Raw genomic sequence first — 20,465 nt, forward strand, 5'->3', positions numbered from 1 at the left:
TGGTGTGGATACCCTACTCCCCGGCTAAGCACCAGGATATCCTTAAAGGAGTTCTCTGGGTACAATCTTACATAAAAGAAAGCATGTAATTCTGAATTCTGATATGTTACAAAACAGCTACGGGGTGTTCCCAACCCCTGCCTTGTGATTAGTCTCTCTGCTTCCATTCTGCAGTGTATTTGTGATAAAGTCTGGCTTTACGTTATGAGGCTGTGGTCTTTTCCTCATGATAATGTAGGCAAAATAAGAGAAGTTAGTCTTTAAGAAAAGGATGACCAGATGGTAGGAGCGGACAGGGAAAGGAACACAGTCAAAAAATATTTAGAATGTAAAATAAGAATGTGATACTTGATTCCATCTGGGTCATATCAGAGGAGAGGGTTTCAAAGAGGAGACTAGACTTCTGCTTGCAGAACTGAATGATTGGTGAGGCCTGTCACTGAGTTATGGACCACTTACACAGAACAGGAGCCAGCCGGCGTAGAAACAGAGTTAAGAGCATGCCCCCAAAGGTGGGGAAAACACCCAAAAAAGTCTCCAAGATGAAAAATAACATGACACATTCAAGAAAATGAAGAAAGCCCAGCACGGCTGAAGGTATGGGATTGCCAAGGCAAAGAGCAAGGCTGAGGTTGACAAGCTAGGTTCATGCCTACAACTACAAAGTGTGTAGTTTTGTATGTTATTACTCTAAATGCAATAAAAATTTAGTAGTTTGGGGCATGAATGCTTGTAAATTGACTTAAAAGCTATGAATATTATTTTGTGGTATGTGGTAAAATTGACTGAGGAAGTAACACAGTACAAAAAGGAGACAAGTTGTTTTGGAATGTAGGCAAGAGATAAGGATGGCCTGGATGAAGAGGTGGAAGAAGATACAAAAGAAGAGCAAGGAAGACAGAGGTATTCCAAAGACAAAATTAACAGGCCATGCTAAGGCTTATGTGAGGAGACAGGGAAAGTTCTTAGGAGAAGGAGAAAAGTCAAAGAAATACCCTAGGTTTGTAAGGGAGTGGTGAAACAGAGCACCAGGAAGTACCAAAAGGCTTACTGAAGAACAATTTGAAGGTCACGTTTTAGATATGTGAAGCATGTCTGTGAAATACTAAATACTAAAGTGAGGTGCCAAGCATCTGTTGGAAATATAAGACTGAAGTCTAAGAAAATATCTACATTGGAGATAACAGTTCTCCAGGCCAAAGTATGTGTTTTAAACAAGTGGAAATGTTGCAATCACTTAAAGGTGAGAGCACAGAAAAAGAAGGTAATTCGATTCAAATGCGTTCTTAGGTCAAGCAGAAGGTAAGCCAATAAGAGAATCTGAAAAGGGGCAATTAGTGAGAGAGGAGAAAAATAAGGGAGAGTGGATTCAAAGAGGCCAAAGGAAGAGAGGAGATGAGAGTGTCTTACCTTACTGACTACGGTTGTGAGTTGAGTAAAATGAGGAGGAGCAGTACACTGTATCAGTAACATACATATTTTTAATTATGTTGACAAGAGCAGATCGAAGAGGTGATGATGGAAACTGGACAGTAAGGCAATGAAAAATGACTAGTGTTAAGGATGTGGAGACTGTGTGATGAAACCTCAGAAGGTGAACAAGGAAGGGAAAAACTGAGGGTCATGAATTTCTTAGCTGAAAGATTTGTATGACATGCATGTAATCTGAGGGGACTGATCCGGTAGAAAAAGAAACACTGATAAATCAGAAGAGAAAGGATGGATAATCTAAGAATAAAGTCTTCGAAAAGGAAAAATAGAAGGGTGTTCTTAACACAAACAGAGGAAATGGACTCGGGTAAAATGAAGTACACCTTCTTCATTATGATAGGAGGTAGAAGAAAATGATAGGACAAGTAGAGATTGATTGATAGGTGGAAAAGTGGAGACTTTCTAAGTTTCGGTTTCTATTTTTGTATTCAAACATGAAAAACTAAACTGAGAGTGATAAGACCTAGACGAGCGTCTTCATAAATTCCACATTTTAAAGTCCAGGTGAAGGAGAATTAACAGTGAGAGTATCATGAGGTAAAAAAAAAAAAAAAAGTGAACAATATAGTTCCATAAAAGCTGTAAACACACCCACATTAGGGGTTAAGAGGCAGAACAAAGAGCCATGCAATAGCATTAGGTTATAGCCATTAGAAAGGGAAAGTAAAGGAGAAAATAATGTAAAGTAGACGAGTCCTGTGAGCTACATAAAATTAAGAATTACGGATTGCATTATTTTAGTGTCTTTTATTGTTTTACCTAATAAACCATGAAAGGGCCTATATATTGTGAAAAACACCCAGACCTTATACCTTTGTATGGGAATCATCATAAAAGCAGCTACCCCTACCCAAGGGTTAGAAACACCTTATGGAAGAAATACAGGCACACACGAGAGAGACACAGCTTGGCAGATTGTGTTCATGGCCAAAAAAAATACTTGTCAGCATGCTTCTCTGAGTTTGTGGAAACTTTTTTGACAAAGAGGTTAATGTGAGTTTTCTGCCACGTGACAAACTGTTGTTTGCGATCATCTTATAATCATATATGTCATTTTCATGCTTTTCTGAGTTTTCCCAGTTTATTGCTGATGATAGCTTTTACCAAAAACTAATGAATTGTAGGAAGTTATATGTCGCATACATAAAGAAAGGAAACAAACACTTCTTATTGCTCTTGGAAGATGTATTTAATTCAAATTTTACAATTTGGATTCAGCATGAATTGCAATAAATGGATCTTCGGCAGAGTTACTAATAGAAAACTGAGCTGTGCCATCACTGGAAACATAGACTTTAATTCCTGTACAACTGTCACCAACTTTATCTCCAGAGATAACATCACAGTATGTGCCACCAGGAAGACCAGTTTGCAAAGTTGAAGATAATTGCCTGTAAAATAAAAGCTAAGATGTAACTTGAGTTCAACACAATTAAAAGCAGGAACACGGGCCATCTCTAAAACAAGCAGCTTAACTCTGAGCCATAGAACTCTAAGAAGTCGGGGTCTCCGTGCAAAGAAAATACAACACAAGGACTTCTCCAGTGGGTGTAAATCTTTTCCTCAGGGCCAAAACTATTCTTACATAAAGCACAGCAATTTCCCAGTCAGTAGGGAACATTATTTTGTAAAAATTTAAGGTCGAAGAGTATCATTGCAAATTGGACTGGATCGCCTCGCTTAGAGAAAAGTGCTTCTCATGGTAAACGCAAGTATCTTAAATGTGTCCTCATCTGAGCACAAGAAAATACCGATTACTTCCAAGAATTTAAATTTGATTATTTCCTCAAAAATTTATTCTTTTCAAGAGGAGATAAAAAGTTGCTTGCATTTCTGTGAAGCAGTATATGGTTTTCAAAGGTAAAGCCTCTCATAAATCTATTTTGCTCTTCCCATCTACAAAAGATAGAAATTAAAGAACCAGCCGTGGATTCTTTGATCAAGAAAGAGATGAATTTGTTTTAGTTTTCATCAGTAAAATACAGTTTGGGCTACAACGAGCTAAGCATGAGTAGCGGCAGACCCTGGACTGACACATGTCAACTGCTTGCAAAGAGGACTTCTGGGTATGTGAGGGAATCACTATACCCACGGTAGAGAATGCAGGGAACACAAATGAAAAGTCAGTAAGGAGAAGTCTCAGAACTAAAACTAAAAAGATCTCCTGAGGTCGATCTTTGAATATAACATACATATTCTTTTTACATGTACTTTAAAAAACATTATTTGTCACAGAGAGATAGGACAGTGAAAACAGAACTAGACAAACTCAAAAGCACTAGAGACCAGAATAGGCAAAAAAGAGAGAGAGAGAGAGAAAAGTGTTTTGGTCCTGAAGCAGAATTTGTCTTGATTTCAACAAAGGCTGTAAGTCATTCTTCCAGGGATTTCGCAACTTTTCTATTAACTACTTTGTGTATTTTGTGTGAAGTGTGTATATGTAAGCATATACACGGGCATCCTATCCATCTGCATATGATACACAAAAGTGCACGGAAAGTAATTGCTCAGAACAGAAAGCCCTTAGGAGAGGGCTTATGGGGAGCAGATCAAAAGAATAAAGCTATCTTTTTCTTTGGGCCGTTTTCTCATCACTATGTTTTCTTAATCCACTGACTAGAGGATGTTTCAGGTGAAAAATCTGAAAAAATCAGATTTTTTCACCTATGAAAAAATTAGGTGAGCAGAAAGAAAACAGCAATAAACCAAGAGCATATAAAAGCATAAGCATTATTTCAAATGGGTATCAACTTACCAATCATCATTGTTAAAGACAATGAATCCTCTGTTTCCTCTTCCAAAAGCTACCTGGTTGCTTCCGTTATCCCACCAGTTTGCAAAAGGTTGGCCGTCCACCACGTTACGGAACCAAACCATGTTCCTAAGAGAAAATGGCATGGGAAACGTTGATGAGTAATTCCATGGCTTCAGATAAAGTCTTCAGAAGGTTTATTATTAGAGGATACCTCTAAACAAGTAGTCTTACCTTATCTGACGCCATCGATGCTCACAGACCCAGTCATTGCCACAGGTAGTATCTGCATTAATAGTAACTTCCTTAATGACCCCGTTATTATTTGGTGGCCCAATCCAATCATTAACATCCTTGATTGGCAAAAAGAAATCATTTTAAAAGACGGCATGTTTAACACAGCCTGTTCCCCAAACTCAATCTGTTCTATTGGGGTCTTCATGGTGTCTTCATTTAGAATCCAACTCCTTCATTATTTTTACTTTTCTCCTTCCAAACTTCACCTCCTCTGGGCCCATATTTCAAACAAGGGTATGATTGGTTTTGGTTTTTTTTAACTCTCTCGTTTGCTTTCCAAGGAATTGCAATGATTTCTTAACATCACTTGTAGATAATGTAATTTCGTGGAAACAGCAAGGACATTTGCGAGAGAAACAGCAGGTTCTATGACAACTGGCCAAGAAAACTTAGATAATATTCATCATTTCTCTGCCTGATTTTGCTCTTCTTAAAATGAAGCTTTTGCTTTGCTGCTATAACATTGAAATAATTTATGTAAAAATGCTTCAAAAAATCTGCTAAATATTACTTTCTTTCATTCCTCCTTGTTGAGTAAGTGCACTAATCAAAACACCACAATAATCTTTACACACCTGACCAAACTTTTAATATTGTGCATTTCTTTTTGAAATGCAGTTCTCTTTTTTCTTCAGTTTTTTGAAGCCCACACCCACTGCATGTGGAACTTCCTAGCCAGGGATCAAACCTGAGCCACCGCAGTGACAATGCTGGATCTTTAACTTCTCAGGCATAGGGAACTCCAATACTGTATTCTTCCGACTGGTACTTTTAAGATAATCATTAAATAAACAACAGACTATGCCTAGGAAGGTTATCAGAGTGTGTCTTAGAATCATGCCGTATCATAAACAGTGGACAAATCAAACGTTTCCAGCATGCAGAAGTCCTAAAAAGTCTTGGAAATGTTATGGGAAGAGGGAGAATGGACTTATGCCATGACTCCTGCCATCAGAAATAGGGCCAGTTACTGAAAATTATAGGAAATAGGCTCAGGAGAAGGGGACATCTTCCAAATAGTAAAGCTCGCTAAAAACAAAACGAGGTCCTCCACAAAGGAATGAGCTTCCTAACTTGGAAGGGATCGAGGAGAAAGTAGATAAATACCTATCTTGGGTGCAATGAAGACGATTTTCTAATTCAGGTATGAAGTTGCTACTTGAGGCTGCATGTGAAATCTTCCGATTAAAGACAAAGTTTACCTCTAACTTTCCAAATACTTCAACACTCTATGTCTCAGTTCCTTTTTAAAATTACTGCTCAGATTCATGTCTTTGCCACATTGTCAAAACTTCTCTGCTCTTTCTCCTTCCTAGAACAGACTGCAAACAGCTCTTCTTTAAGACACGCACTTTCCTTCTTCTTCTGTTTTCCCTACTGAACCTCCGTTCAACTAGGCAAATTCTCTGCACGCCAGTACAAAACATTTTAGAAACGGATTTAACAAATATTTGTTATCCTCCCTGTGCTGAGGGCAGGTACTTTTTAAAGGGGTTGGCAAGTGTGGCTTTTTCATCCTCATATCAATGCTATGAAGTAGGTCTTTATGAGAAGCATACTTATCTTACTCGCTGTATCCTTATTTTCAAGTGGGTTATTTGGGGGCAGGAAGTAGGCTCACCATATCTGGAAATAGCTGGCCCACTCTGGGTCAATAGAGACCTGTCGTTTTTATTTTTTAATATCCACCGTATTGCTAAAAGAGCCCTGCAACAGGCTGGCCTTCCCTAAATATTTGACAAAATACGTAGTGTATGTCACGGCATCATGTGAAAGTAAAACCTCTTCTCCTTGAGAAAGAGATATTTTTTGGACACCACCAAAACTTACTTGTCCATTCACAAAATTTCTTGCCCAACGGTAGCTTGACATCACTCGTGTGAATCCGTAAGGGTGGGCGAGCATAAATCCAACTGCCACTTTGTACAGTCTAAAAGGCACAGAATACCATCATCACAGAAGAAAACAATATTTTAACGTCATTCAAAGGGAGCTTCAAAATCAGGGAACTGTGTTTCCTACCTAGCGTCCCAGAATGTAAGAATAGATGCTCCCCCTGCTCCATGCCCTCGCTGGTTGTCATGGTTATCAACAAAGACAAGGGCTCTATCAGAGGGCATGAAACCCCAGCCTTCTCCCCAGTTCCTACAAAACAAACAAAAGAACGTTAAATTCAAATAAATGCATTCGTTCATAACAGTTGTAGAGTAACCTAACATGTCGTTCCTTCAGTAGAGCACCCTCCAATGAAATTCTCTAATGAAATGATTATTCTGTAGGGCCTTTGAAACATAAATTACATAGATATATAATCCTCAGACACATTCCATGTATGTTTATATGTAGGAATACTTCAATTACATTCATGTTACAGGTAGAAGATGTGTGTGACAAAAATTAGTTTCCAATAGTTTGGGTATATGATGATGGAGGTGGATTTCCAAAGGGTGAACGAACATTGATATCACACTCTACAGAATGACAAGTGGGGATGAAAGAAGGCTTACATACTGTATTCGTAGAAGATAAAGAGTTTATATATGAAATTAATTTCTTAATATATCTAAATTCTACAGTAGGACCACATTACACCGACTTCATCCTTAATAGAATCTTCTGAATAATAACTAGCACTAATAGATTATTTACCAGTATTGGTCAAGTCTAGTACAGTCCTCTAATACACAGATGCAAATCTCTATGTTTTGGCTTTCTAGACATACTTCCTTGTGACTGACATTCTAAATAAGAAATATAATCAATTGCAGTCTGGGGAATTATACCACAGTATTAGTCAATGAATCCGTGAAAGACATCTGCCTTGAGAAGGTAACCTGTGTTGGAGTATGGCACAAATACGTGTGAAGTAAATCAAAGTATAATTCACATTTCACTCACTTCAAGTAAGACATCTTCTCTCCACTCCACTTGCGCACAACGGTGCCCAGTTGTGCACCGTATTTAAATTCTGTCACGCGGCCATTTCCAAAGTACTCACTGCTTTGAATTGCCTCACCACCCAAATCAATCACCTAGTAGAAATGGAGACGAAACTCTCATGTTAAGGAAGAACTTTAACAAGGTAAACTAACACTACCCAGAGAATAGCTTTATACCGTCTGTGTTGCACCTAATGCCCCTAACGGTTTTCCTTATAGCAAGATTCCTGTTTCTTTGCTACACCTATGCTAAGAAAGTACAAGTGATGGGACAAAAGGACCTGTAGTCCTGTGGAATTACTGGCCTCATGTAGTCTCACATGTCAATGATAAGAGTAGCTCGCGCGTATAGCAGCACTTAATATCTGCATGACGATATTTCTACGTGGTTGATAAATATTAACTCTTTAATCCTTCAAAGACATTACCATGACCCCTTTCGATTAATTTTGGAGAAAAAAAAAATTGCTACCCAGACAAGTTAGTTAGCCTAAACCAACACAGCTGAGAGTGCTAGAGCCAAGAGTGAGTCACACAGACTAGCTCAGGACAACAACTGCATTACCACCCGTCATCTCGAATGCTCTCTGGGCAGCTGATAAATGCCACAAGCTGTCTGCAAGCTAAGGAGATTCTCCGCGTTTGTATCAAACACCTCTTGTCATACAGCTAGATGTGCTACCTCTGACTCGAAGGGGGTTAAACAACACCCTGCTGTGTAAATGCTGTAGCCACTAATCTACACAGAAATGGTACTTTCAATGAAACCCGCTACTGCTTTTCTAACGAATTACATTACAGGGTTTTCCATGCACGTATACACATTGAGGTACCTCCTGGAATATGAAAGGTTGACTTCCGGCAGGGAACCAGGTGGTGTTTAGGTTGTGAAGTTTATCCAAAACTGCTTTTATGTCTTCAGGCCACATGTGCTTAGAAGCATCAATTCGGAACCCTGCTACACCAATGTCAATGAGTTTGTTTAGATAATCAGCAATCGTGGAGCGCACATAATCTTTTTCCAGTGCAAGATCAAGAAGACCAACCAGTTGACAATCTCTGATCTATTGAGGCAAAAATGGAGTGACTCATACAGAAAACATCATCTTTCCCTGAGCATTCACCTGACTATGCATTCATTTACTCATTAACAGACATTCCTTTACTGCATTCTAGGCCTTGGTCTCTGAGGAGACTGCCATCCTCATATGCGCATGCCTGGAACATATTTTCTAGCATGAAAATGGAGAAGGTAGGAAGTAAAGAGGATGAGCTTTTTCACTGGGAGAAATTTAATTTGGAAAACACTATTTTAAGCATTGCCCTGAAATTCCTTTTATTTCACTGTGTTTCTTTTCATGGCCCCATCTCTAGCCTTTGGAAGTGCCCAGGCCAGGAGTCCAATCAGAGCTGCAGCTGTGACTGATACCACAGCCTGGGGCGATGCCAGACCCTTACCCCACGAAGCAAGGCCAGGGATCATACCCACATCCTCATGGACACTCTGTCTGGTTACTAACATGCTAAGCCACAGAGGAACTCCAGGTTCTCATTTTAACAGTCAGACTTGGAACCCTGTTTTCCTAAGGAATCTAGACTAATAGCTTTTAAATGGAGAGCAATAAGCTACATGCTGAGAAGCACAGATAGTTCTTTTTATTATTATTTTTTTTTACTTACTTCATAAGTATCATTATAGCTCTCAATTTGTCCACTTGCAGTTTTACATTTACCATCGTTAAAATCCCAAGCAGAGTATGGGACTGCTGGAAAATCCCTATTTCCAGGGTTGCAATAACTTCCACAAGTGGTGCCCGTTCCTGCAGCTGCACCACTTCCACACATATGATTAATGACAGCATCCACATAAATACGCACCTGAAAGTCAAAGGTTCCATTTCAGGTTACCTTCTAAAGAGGCAGAAATTAAAAGACTCCTGATCAAGGTGTACCGCATGTTAGCAACACTCTAAGATACCTCTTCCTTATCTTATACCTTAGCTTCCCAGAAGAGCAAAGGTCAAGTGTGAGGGAAAATCACTGGGAAGGCCCACAGGCGTTCTAGCCATTTGGCCAACGACCTGCGTGTGGGATACACTGAGAGAACCCCAAACTACCATAACCACGAAAAAAAACACAGCCTTTTTATGGTGGTCAGTAAGAATCAGTTGAGGCCGGAGTGATTATTGACTTTTGACATGTCCATAGGTCGTCCTTAGAAATAAGCAGCCAGTCTCTACCACCTGTGTAGGGTCAGAAGAAGGAAAAGTAGATATTCTCACTCGTTACGCTCCTCCTCAAAGAGAAAATAATTATGGAATTATTTACCATCAAAGGACCTATAGGAAAGAAGACCCCCCAAAATTATGGGTGGGGACACAAGCCACATTAAGGCAACAGCAAAACCTTTAACCAGAATTCCAATTTCTCACTCTAAAACAATGTCCCCCAGAAAAAGTCATACGGGGTCAAAGTTGATATTCTGCTTCATCAGTAAGTTCATGGCCTTAAACTCTTACTTATATCTCCTGTAGTAGACAGAGGGCACATACACAAATGTTTACCAATGTCGAACATGAGACAACAATTACATTTGAGTTTAGAGCTAAAGCATGCAGTGGACCTCGAAAATATAGGAAAACTGTTCTTCTCAAGAGGAAATTGAGACAGGAGAGAGAAATGAGTTCTCTACACAAGATTTTTAAAGGAAGCTTTAATTCACTTACGCCAACGTTGTTACATCTAGTCACCATGTCTCTGAATTCACTTTCATTTCCTGATCTGGTACATAACTTGTAACTCACTGGTTGGTATCTCTCCCACCAAGGTCTTGAAGGGTTAGTGACTACTAAATTTTCATTGGGGGGGGAGACCTGCAAATAAAACAACCTTAATAAGTATCAAATTATGGCTCACTCTGTATCGCTGACCATCCTGGAAACTATTCAGTAACACAGTATTTTTTTCTTTTCTGAATCTTTGTATATGCTGCCACCGTTCTTTACAACCAGGTAAGAATATCAATATCACAGTGGAAATGTCCTGCTTAAAAAATATGGTATTAGAAATAAAACAGTGAGTTGCCAACAATTTCACGTGTGTTTCTTCTTCAGAAAACTGTTTTACTTCGCCTACTTAACCTGTGAACTAACGTCCCAGCTTCACAGACACAGATCGCAATGCCTTTTACTCTAGGCACGGCAAAATCTCCAATTTATACTGCGAACCATACCCACCTGTACCCCTCCAAATCCTTTGGGGCCCAAATACCGCTCACATTCAAGAGCAATGTCAACCCAGCGCCATTCAAACAGATGGACAATAGACGTTCGTCCAGACTGGGTTTGTGGGGCATACTGGGCCCAGCAGAACCCAAAGGCTGAAAGCAGCAGAAACAACTTCATTTTGCTCTGAGGTTGTCAACGGTCTTCCCGGCAAGTATTTATAATCCTGCAAGAAGCATATTTTACAAAGCAAATATTGACATGAATAAATACTTAGAGCACAAACGGTGATTGCATACTCAGAAAAGAACTATTGATAATTACACTAAACAAGTGAGGAGCATCCCGAAAATCTCCAGGAAATACTATCTAAATGACCTTTTCAGACAATGTTTTCCTTACTGAGGGAACAGCAAGTTTTTAAACATCTGGCATGTTATCTATAGAAAGGCCTTAATCATGTATTGTTTAGGTAGGATTAGATCTTATTTCTGAAGTCCTTCACTGACAGAGGCGGAATTAGAGCCAACTGAATTCACAGTCACAATGGTGCCCTGTCTGTAAACACGTGCAATGTTTCCATTGTAAAAAGACACATGTTATTCAACTCAGTTCAGTTGGTACCTCCTACCCCAGTTGTTAGATACTTGAGATTCTCCACTAAGATTTAGGAAGTTATCTGGAAGTGAAATGACCACGACTTTAGGTGTCAGATTTTTTTTTCCCCACGCTTACATTAACGCATGTGAAAATGCATTGGCTGTAGCAGGAAAGAATGGACTTTTTTTTTCCTCCTTCTAGTAAAAAGTCTCTTATATGTGCTAAAACACTAAGTTAATGAATCCACGTCTATTTTCCTTCGTAAGGTACATGAAATCCTAGTAAAGACATAACCGTACCGGTGGGTAAAACCTAATCCATTCATCCAACAGGTAGTGACTGAGTGCTTTTGCTAAATGCCGGCATGATACTCAGGATACAAGGATGAACAAGACAGACAAGACTCTTGTTCTCAGGCAGCCTACATTCTAGGGGAAGGTAAGGAAAACATAGCAGGAAGGAATGATAACAACAACGATACTAAATTAAAGAGAGCAATGAGAACTAGCATGAACCCACGGTGCAGTTAAAGGGAAAAGGACTGAATTTTTCAGGATATTTTAGACTGGAAATAGTCAGGAAAGCTGTTTCAGAGGGAGTGATTGTCAGCCAGAACTGGAAGGAGTAGAAGGACCCACTTATTTGAAGATCAGAGGAAAAGCAGTCTCCATAGAGGAAAGTGCAATAGCAAAAGCCCAAGGTAGGAACAACCATGGGATACTCAAGTGACACTGAACAAACTTTCAACATCAGTGCAGCTAAACATGTGTGAGTGACAAAGGGAAGAGTAAAATGAGATGAAATCAGAGAGGTAGGCCAGATCATGTAGAACCTTGTAGAACATAAGGAAAGAGAGGGCTTTTGAGGCTGAAAGAAGATGAGTGAAGAGATTCTGATTTCCTTTCCAAGAAAACCATTCTTGCTCTGCTGTGAAAAACCGGATTATAGGAGGACACGACTGGGGGCCAAGAGGCTTTTGTAGTGGTCCACGAAAGAGGAAAGTGGCTGCTCTAGGGCCCTGATAGAATATATCTCAGAGGTGGAGAAGCAATCGGTTTATCGATAGATTAGCACCGAAGACTGGGGGAAAGAGAAAAATTGAAGAAACAGGTATCTGATGACACCATTTACTAAGATGAGGAAAAGTGAGGAAGTACTAGCTTTGTGGAGGGGGTTCCGAGAGCACTCTGTGAATCCCAACACTCTCCTTCGGTCCCTCCTCCAGCCCACGTCGTGAACATACTCCGTGTCCTATTTTTCTCATTCAGTTCCAGCTGCTGTAACAAGAATGCCATATAGGCTGGATGGCTTAGCACAAATATTTCTTTCTCACATTTCTAGAGGCTGGGACACCCAAGACTACACTATCAGCAGCTCCAGTGTCTTGCGAAAGCCCCATTCCATGTTCACAGACAGCAAGCTTCTTGTATCCTCACGGAGTGTGGAGCTCAGAGATCTTGATTCTCCTTCTCTTCGTACAAGGACACTAACCCATCATGGGGCCTCCACTCTCATGACGTCACTTTAACCTAAGTTGTTCCCAAAGACCCCACAGCCTAATACCATACCATTGGGAGTTAGGAGTTCAATATTTCAAATTGTTAGAGGGGCGGAACACAAGTGCAGAGTCTCCAATATCCATCTCTAGCAAAATATAAATGTTATCCATATTTGACAAGCAATTTTATTGTTGCATGACTTTCCAGGGCTTTTCTTCTTTCTTGTATCACCCTTCAATAGCTAGTAACTACTCCTACTTTCATATGCAGTTGAAAAAACGCCTTTATGAAACTTATATTGATATTCCCAGCCATAGTTATGTACTCCTCTGTATGGCAGGTTTTAACCTACGGGATGTTATTAAGTGATATTGGATTAATGTTATAAAAAGTAAGGATTTACATGACTGTCATCCTGGATAAGCCTTATTAAGAGCAGATTTCATAGTTAATATTCCTAGCAAAAAAACAGCACGATGGCTCATGTGATCAATAAGTGGTTTTTACTTATAGACTCTAAATTGCAGGTATTATGCAAGGCATTGGTTCAGCTTATGTCAGGCCTGCATTGATTTTTTTTTTTAAATAAATGAGCACTATGTCAGAAACTATATAATATGTTCAATTCTAATCCTTGAAATATCTTTGTATACAAAAAGAAACCAGGGCTCAGAGAGACTGAATGAATTGTCCAAGCTCATATAAGTGATAAAGCCAGAAGTTCACAATCAACCCACCACAAGTCAACCTTCTCTGTACTATACTAATGTGTCTCATAGAATTCTCATGACGGGTTGCCCAACATGGTAACTACAAGCAACACTTCACTATTAAACACTTAAAATGCCATTAGTCTGAACTGAAATGTGCTCTGTGTATAAAAGATACTCCAGTTTTTGAAGAGTGAGGGTGACAAAATGTAAAAAGTTAATTTGCATGTTGTTTACACATTGTGAGAAGTGAAATTTCTCGTTAACATTAAATTTTCCAGGATTTTTCTTTGTGTGTGTGTGTGTTTCTTTTAAACTGCCTACAAATTTTTTTAAAAACATTTATGTGGTTTTCATTATATTTCTATTGGACGCCTGATGTGGCACCTTTCCCATGTTAAATCACAGAAAGGACGCATCCACACACAAAGACAAATAACAATAATAAAATGAAGGATATGATCACTATCTTACAAGAGACATGAGGAACGTGCTTTAGTATTTCATTAACAGGAAAATCCTTGGTGATCCATGGTAATAGGTAAAAGTGACCTGAAGAGTGGGTTTGGGAGTTCCCGTCGTGGCGCAGTGGTTAACGAATCCGACTGGGAACCATGAGGTTGCGGGTTCGATCCCTGCCCTTGCTCAGTGGGTTAACGATCCGGCGTTGCCGTGAGCTGTGGTGTAGGTCGCAGACGCGGCACGGATCCTGCGTTGCTGTGGCTCTGGCGTAGGTCGGTGGCTACAGCTCCGATTCAACCCCTAGCCTGGGAACCTCCATATGCCGCGGGAGCGGCCCAAGAAATAGCAACAACAACAACAACAAAAAGACAAAAGACAAAAAAAAAAAAAAAAAAAAAAAGAGTGGGTTTGATTTTAACCAAAAGAGATAAGGTGATATGGCTTCTACCTAAGAAAACAATACATCCACTGGGCAAGGAGAACAGCAGGAAATCAATACACCTTCGAAGAACATTAGTTAGACAGGGAGGACCCATCCTTTTACATAGGGCTTACAGTAGGAAAGCTATACCGGGGGTCTCTCAAAGTCAGGGAGAAGAAACCTTTCTTTTGAAAGCTATGTCCAGCTAGAGAAGGCTTCTATCCATTTGTTTGTTTTTCAGCAGGAAGGTAACATGATTAGAGCTTTTGGAGTAGAGCAAATGGATTGAAAGACGAAGATAAAGGAGACAGAAAAAAAGGAACACCTGTACGGGAGTAAAACAGAGTAGTGATGGAAATGGGAACTAGGGAGACTCGCTGTGGCTCAAGAGGATCAGCAGCATCTCTGTCCTGGCACAGTGGGTTAAGGATGTGGCATTGCCACAGCTGTGGCGTAACTCACAACTGCAGCTTGGATATGAGTCCTGGCCCAGGAACTGCATAGGCCTCTGGGCAGCCAAAAAAGAAAAAGGAAAGAAGAAAGAAAAGGGAAGAAAGGGAAGAAAGGGAAGGAAGGAAGGAAGGAAGGGAGAACGTGAAAGAAAGAAAGAACAAAGAAAGAAGAAAGAAAGAAAGAAAGAAAGAAAGAAAGAAAGAAAGAAAGAAAGAAAGAAAGAAAGAAAGAAAGAAAGAAGAAAGAAAGAAAGAAGGGAGGGAGGGAGGGAGGGAGGGAGGGAGGGAGGGAGGGAGGGAAAAGGAAATCTGAAGGAGAGTTCCAGCAATCACAATTAATACTAGGAGACTATGGTAAAATGGTAACAAGAAGTGCCACCCTATGAATGACACTTGCCAGCATCCCTATGTTTGTGGAATCTCTTCCTACACAGTCTATGGAATTGGTTTATAACTTGTCTGGTCCAGAAGAATGTCAGCAAATAAGACACAATAAACGTCTGACTAGCATCTGCACAGTGGGTCTTGATCTCTTGAAAATCTGCGATGGGAACTGTGACGCTAACTGGGATGCAAGGCCACATGGGGAGCTCTAATTGTCCCAAGCCATCCCAACCATGTCAGCCGATCCTCCAGCTGACTGTGGCTGAATGATTACTCCAGAGGCAAACCAGCAGAAGAACCACCTAGTCAACTTACACACACGCGAGACATCATAAATTACTGCTATTCAGCAAGAACTAATTGATACCGAGAGGAGAGAGGCAGTAGATGTAGCGGAGCTAATTCTACAGAAGTAGGGGAATAAAGAAAAGGAAGGGTCAAAAACAACGCTGCAATTTAAAGTTTACTGAGTGGAACAGTGACAATGCTCACAGTGCAATCTAGAGGCAGACTTCGTTTAGGGAAATGGAGGAGCTAATACAGGATATACTGAGCTTGACATATCAAAAAGCATTAGACAAGAAAAAAGACGACAGACAGATTTGGCAGTTTCCAGCAAGAAAATGATGGTTTCAGAAACGGCACACGAAATATTTAACAAACTGTTTTAGGACAGACACCAGCCAGTCAGAACAGCTGCTATCCATAAGCAACTAGTATGCATGGCCCAAACCACTTGGTGGAATTATCGGGCCTGTAGAGCGGGGCCCTCAGGAGTCAACAAGGTACACACAGAGATGTTGAATCCACCATCACAATTTGGGGCAAAGCCCAGCAGTCCATAGATGGGGCAGGTAGGAGGCAGCATATAAAAAGGTGCCTTCAAAGCAGGGAGAGGAGTTTAATTCCCTCCCTCCCCGCCCCCCTCCCCAAAAAGCTTTTCACAAACAAATAGGAAGAGAAACATTGCAAGGAAGGCAAAAGACTAGCTGCATGTAGATGTGTATTAGAAAGACAATAGAAGACTGACTAGGTAGAGGATGATATTGGACTGATGGTGATAAAGAGTTGAGAATTAGAGAAGAGGGGCATCATTGGAACTTCACACTGACTCATGGTTACAAATGTTAAAATTGTAACGGTTAAGAACACGGCCTTGGGAGTTAACCTCTAAGGTACACCCTGACCCTGCCACTTATCAGCTGTGGGATCCTGGCAAGTACTATCTCTAAATCCACCTGTGAACTAAAACATGGAACGTGTACCTCACAGAGCCCTTACGATGAGTAAATGGATTGACACAGGCGGAGCTGTTACCACAGTGCAGAGACACAGGAAAAGCTCGAGGCATTTGGTTGCTGTAACGCTGGTGTTATTAAAGTATGGTTATCTTTACCTCTGCTGCTATTCAAACTGCTGCAAACTCAGGTTCTCTTCCCACTTTCACTTATCATCACTTGGACATTCTGTCTTTTCATTCCACTCTTCCCAAATTCTACTAATACTTTCTCTATCTCTGGAGTATTTTCAATATCCCCCAGAGGAACAGATGGTGATGAGAAGGAACCAGCCATGTTTTCCACCTTCAATTTTTTCCCACATTTTCTTTTCTTTTGATTTCTTCCTTGCTTGCTCTCTCGCTCTCTTTTTAGAAAATCTTCAGCGCTTTTGGCAAAGTACATGTTAGTGTGAAGTAGCTTCTCATCATTGCCTCATCAGTTACCTCTGAACTGTTCTTTAAATAACAAGTGTTTTTCACAAAGTGTTTTAAAATTGTGTTAAAGGATCACTTTCGGACAAAATCTGGCAAATTTTATTAGCATCCCAGCATAGATGGAGATATCTAATCATCTAAGCTCCTACCCAAGGATCAACCAAGGATCCACATCTAAAGTGTATTTTAACGTGTGAAGTAAAATCTGCAAGCACATTCTGACATCTTTGGTATCACAAACAAAACAAAAAAATAAGAACTTGAAATAACTGTTATGTCTACTTCCCATTACAGTTTTCCTACAATGGTTCTCCTCAGAAAAGCTATTCACAGTTAATGATACTTGCATCACTACTCTGTTGCTCACACCACATAGTTCCTGGATTTCCATAAAAGAAACTTTTTTAAAAAATTCAAATATCTAGTGGTTACTATAATGTGCAAAATGAGATGTCTTGGGAATTCCAAAAAAAAATTAAGTAGGATATTTGATAATATCTCAGCACCAAAGCAATACTCCTGAGGGAGTGTTTGTATTTGAAGTTTTAGCAAAACACCTGCAATGCTAAGAACGAAAAATTTTTTGTTAACTCGGAGCTATCAAAAAGTTTGTTAGTTACTGATATTCTCAAGTGTTTTTTTCTCAATCAGTATTATATAAGAGGCTTTTGTTATTTTATTCACTGTGCCCAATATAAGTGGCACTACAGGGGAGAGGCTCTAAGATAAATTCATGATTTCTCTTAACATACTGAATGCCATAAATTTAGTGATTTAGCTTCAAGCCTGATTAAAGTGCACCAAAACTGTGACATAAATAAAAGAAAGGTGATCTACTAAAATGTTAGAAAAAAACAGAAGTAGGCAACAAACTTGTATAATTCTATAGCTTCCTTTCTACTTATAGATATAGTAGTTACCTATTTTCAAAGCTCATATCCTCTATCCAAAGTGACTTCACATCTCAGATGTGATTGGGCAGATACAAATATCTTCTAACATGTAAATAAAGTAATGCTAACCAAGAAGAGACAAGTTATCCTCCCTCACCATTTATAGCTACTAGCCCGGATACCTCTTAAATATCTTTATAGCAAATAACATCATAAAATATTTTAATGGAAATACTTTCAATGTCTCGGTTACACTTGGTATTTTATCACATATTTATCTCCAAGTGTTTTTTTTTTCTTTCTTCCCATTTTGCCAGTTTTCAAGGTTCTAGAGGTTGAGGTAGTGTTATTACTATAGTACTTGGTCGAGTTAGTAGTTTCTTGTACCAAAAAACGCCATAATTTATCTTCTAAATTTGATACTGAATTACGTACAAAATTCTCAAAACAGTATCCTGTCATCCCTGAAAAAAAGGAAACAAAAAGGAAAATAAACTCAAGCTCAGCTTCACAAGTCACATGTGAAGATTAGAGAAGCAAAAGCAAAGATAATCAAGTTTGCATACCAGATTTATGACACATAAATACTTTGAGCCAAAGTCCAGATGCATTGCAAATACAAATAATACGTTTTGCGCTGCTGGAAATTGAAACCTGAGTTGTCAACAAGCCTAAAATAAACTGCCAACAGTTGAACAATAGCAAAGCATACGTCAGAAAACACTTATTTCAAGACACAAAGAGAGGGGGGAGCTATATGACATTCAAAAATACCTTTAAATAACTTACCACATCAACTTCCCTAAGTCAGCAATCTCCCAGACCCAGAGCTCAGTGTTTTCATTTATTAAAAAAGCAAAACCACACAGCTCTGATTTTGCTTTGTCTTCAATTAGGACAAATGCTGACCTTAGATCTTTAGAGATTTCCTAGAATAATTTTCATTTCAATAGGTGTTGTTATGGCCCTGCTTTAATTCTCCAAACCTAATCCATACAGAGTCTAATCTAAACACCACAACAGCACCAGATTGGCCATTATCACTCCTGCTTCCTAGCAAATCACCGACTTCCCTCTTCTAGCTCAGTTTGCTGCCCTGCCACTTCTTCAAATTACACTGTACCTTTTCAGTTGCTCGCTTTCTCTTTTTCTTCTTCTTTCGTTCTCAGTAGCCTCTCTCACTGCGGGGAGCTGAGAAGATACAAGAAGCCAAGGAAGGGAGCTTGCCTGAAAGGGGCAGTTCCAAGGGCAGTCTCCTAAACAGAAAAAGGGGCCTGTCTGTACAGTGCAGTTCCAAGGACAAGCTCCTAATCAGGAAAAGGGGCCTGTCTGAAGGGTACCATTCGGAGGGCAGGTTCCTAAACAAGGGGATGCCGGCCTGTAGGGCACAATTCCGAGGACAGGCCCCAGAAGACAATAAGGCTCGCCTGCTGACATAGGTGGAAAACTAAATTTCCCAGGAAATAATTCCCATTTTGTGTTGCTGCGTGGGGCTTGTTCCATGGATAACTTAGTCTTTTCTGTTATTCACCTGCTATTCAGTTTTCCTCAGTCTTTCCTGATTATTTACTGATTATTCTTATTTCCCATTCTTATCTTCCTGTGGTGATTTGTGATTTAACAAAGTTACAACAATAATATAGTAAGAATTTCATCCTGAAGGACTTTCCCCTATTTTAATCCAACTTAGTTAAAACATAGTGTTTATCTATTAACTAGTTATGTAGTAAACTTTAGAGTCAGGATTTTAATGAGGCCCATAGAAGTTAGCCATATATTATCCAAAAAACCTAGCTGTGAGTTTTGTCTTTGATTTTAAAAGCTTTTAAGTGATAGCTAGTTTAGTTAAGTTGGTTTATATTTACTTACACTATCTCCCTGCCATAATGCTTTGAATAAGCACCAGTCTACAAACAAGGTTTGTGAATGCCAAATTCTTGTGTCTGTGAACTCTTCAGATTGTAAAGACTGGCTGGTCATGGGATGATTTGTACTGTCTCCTCCTTTCCACACGATGTATTGTACCTAATTGCCCTTAAATTGTACTCACTTAGTTTGGTTAAGACAGAGATCTTAAAACATGATGTATTGTACCTAACTGCCCCTAAATTGTACCCACTAAGTTTAGTTAAAACAAAGATCTTAAAACACGATGCATAGCTGCTATACCATGTAATAGTTAACCAATGTACTTTTAACACTGTGATGTAATCTGCAGCAAAAAACTGTCTATATAATCAACCACTGTTGCCAATAAAATTTTGAGCAGTCCAGCGCCCTGAAAGAAGGGACAAAGAGGCTGTCTCCGTAATTGTACATTCGGCGACGCCGTGTCCCTCTCCAATCGGGATGTATACTCCCTGGCCGCCGGAGCTGGCCTCTGGCAACATCCCAGCCTCAACTAGTCTTTTTCCCCTGAACCATCAATATCAATCTATAAGAAAAAAGCTCTTTGCTAAAATAACCTTAAAGACACAGAATACGATGATGTCAAATTAAATAAGTATGACTGGAATGGAAACAGTCTCTAAGCCAAAAATTTAATTTTAAATCCAAGTTTTGCTGTCTACTATGTGAACCTCAGAGAAAACATGAAGTCTAGAGATTGCATTTAGGTCCTCATTTAG

The 20,465-nt window shown here is 39.6% G+C and overlaps 1 protein-coding gene across 2 annotated transcripts; it reads right to left on the reverse strand.

The window, feature by feature from the left end:
- Positions 1-2,661: 2,661 nt before the first annotated feature.
- On the reverse strand, positions 2,662-19,041 carry LOC100153854 (pancreatic alpha-amylase). 2 transcript variants are annotated; one of them, XM_085023843.1, is made up of 11 exons: positions 18,962-19,041; positions 10,716-10,929; positions 10,206-10,352; positions 9,160-9,357; positions 8,313-8,543; positions 7,439-7,572; positions 6,563-6,685; positions 6,371-6,470; positions 4,478-4,596; positions 4,247-4,372; positions 2,662-2,882 (listed from the first exon to the last, which is right to left on the reverse strand). In XM_085023843.1, the coding sequence occupies exons 2-11, from the start codon at positions 10,881-10,883 to the stop codon at positions 2,693-2,695; spliced, it is 1,536 nt and encodes a 511-aa protein (XP_084879969.1). In that variant the 5' UTR covers positions 10,884-10,929; positions 18,962-19,041; the 3' UTR covers positions 2,662-2,692. The 2 variants fall into 2 exon arrangements, with proteins under 2 accessions (XP_084879969.1, XP_084879970.1); XM_085023844.1 differs by lacking the exon at positions 18,962-19,041 and adding an exon at positions 18,628-18,886.
- Between the last annotated feature and the right edge of the window lie 1,424 nt (positions 19,042-20,465).

The sequence above is a fragment of the Sus scrofa genome, chromosome 4 (genome assembly GCF_054392235.1).
Source record: "Sus scrofa isolate SSC_HxYL_T2T_F1_AM1 chromosome 4, Sscrofa_HxYL_maternal_Yorkshire_Landrace_v2.0, whole genome shotgun sequence".
In the NCBI taxonomy this organism is placed as follows: domain Eukaryota; kingdom Metazoa; phylum Chordata; class Mammalia; order Artiodactyla; family Suidae; genus Sus; species Sus scrofa.

What these genes read in the sequence shown, in the direction of transcription:
- LOC100153854 (XM_085023843.1), bottom strand. Translation starts at nt 10,883, where the DNA reads ATGAAGTTGTTTCTGCTGCTTTCAGCCTTTGGGTTCTGCTGGGCCCAG. An exon ending in GCTATAATGATACTTATGAA is followed by an intron (nt 8,544 to 9,159) that starts GTAAGTAAAAAA and finishes TTGCCTCAATAG; the next exon opens with ATCAGAGATTGTCAACTGGT. An exon ending in GAAATTTTGTGAATGGACAA is followed by an intron (nt 4,597 to 6,370) that starts GTAAGTTTTGGT and finishes TTGCCAATCAAG; the next exon opens with GATGTTAATGATTGGATTGG.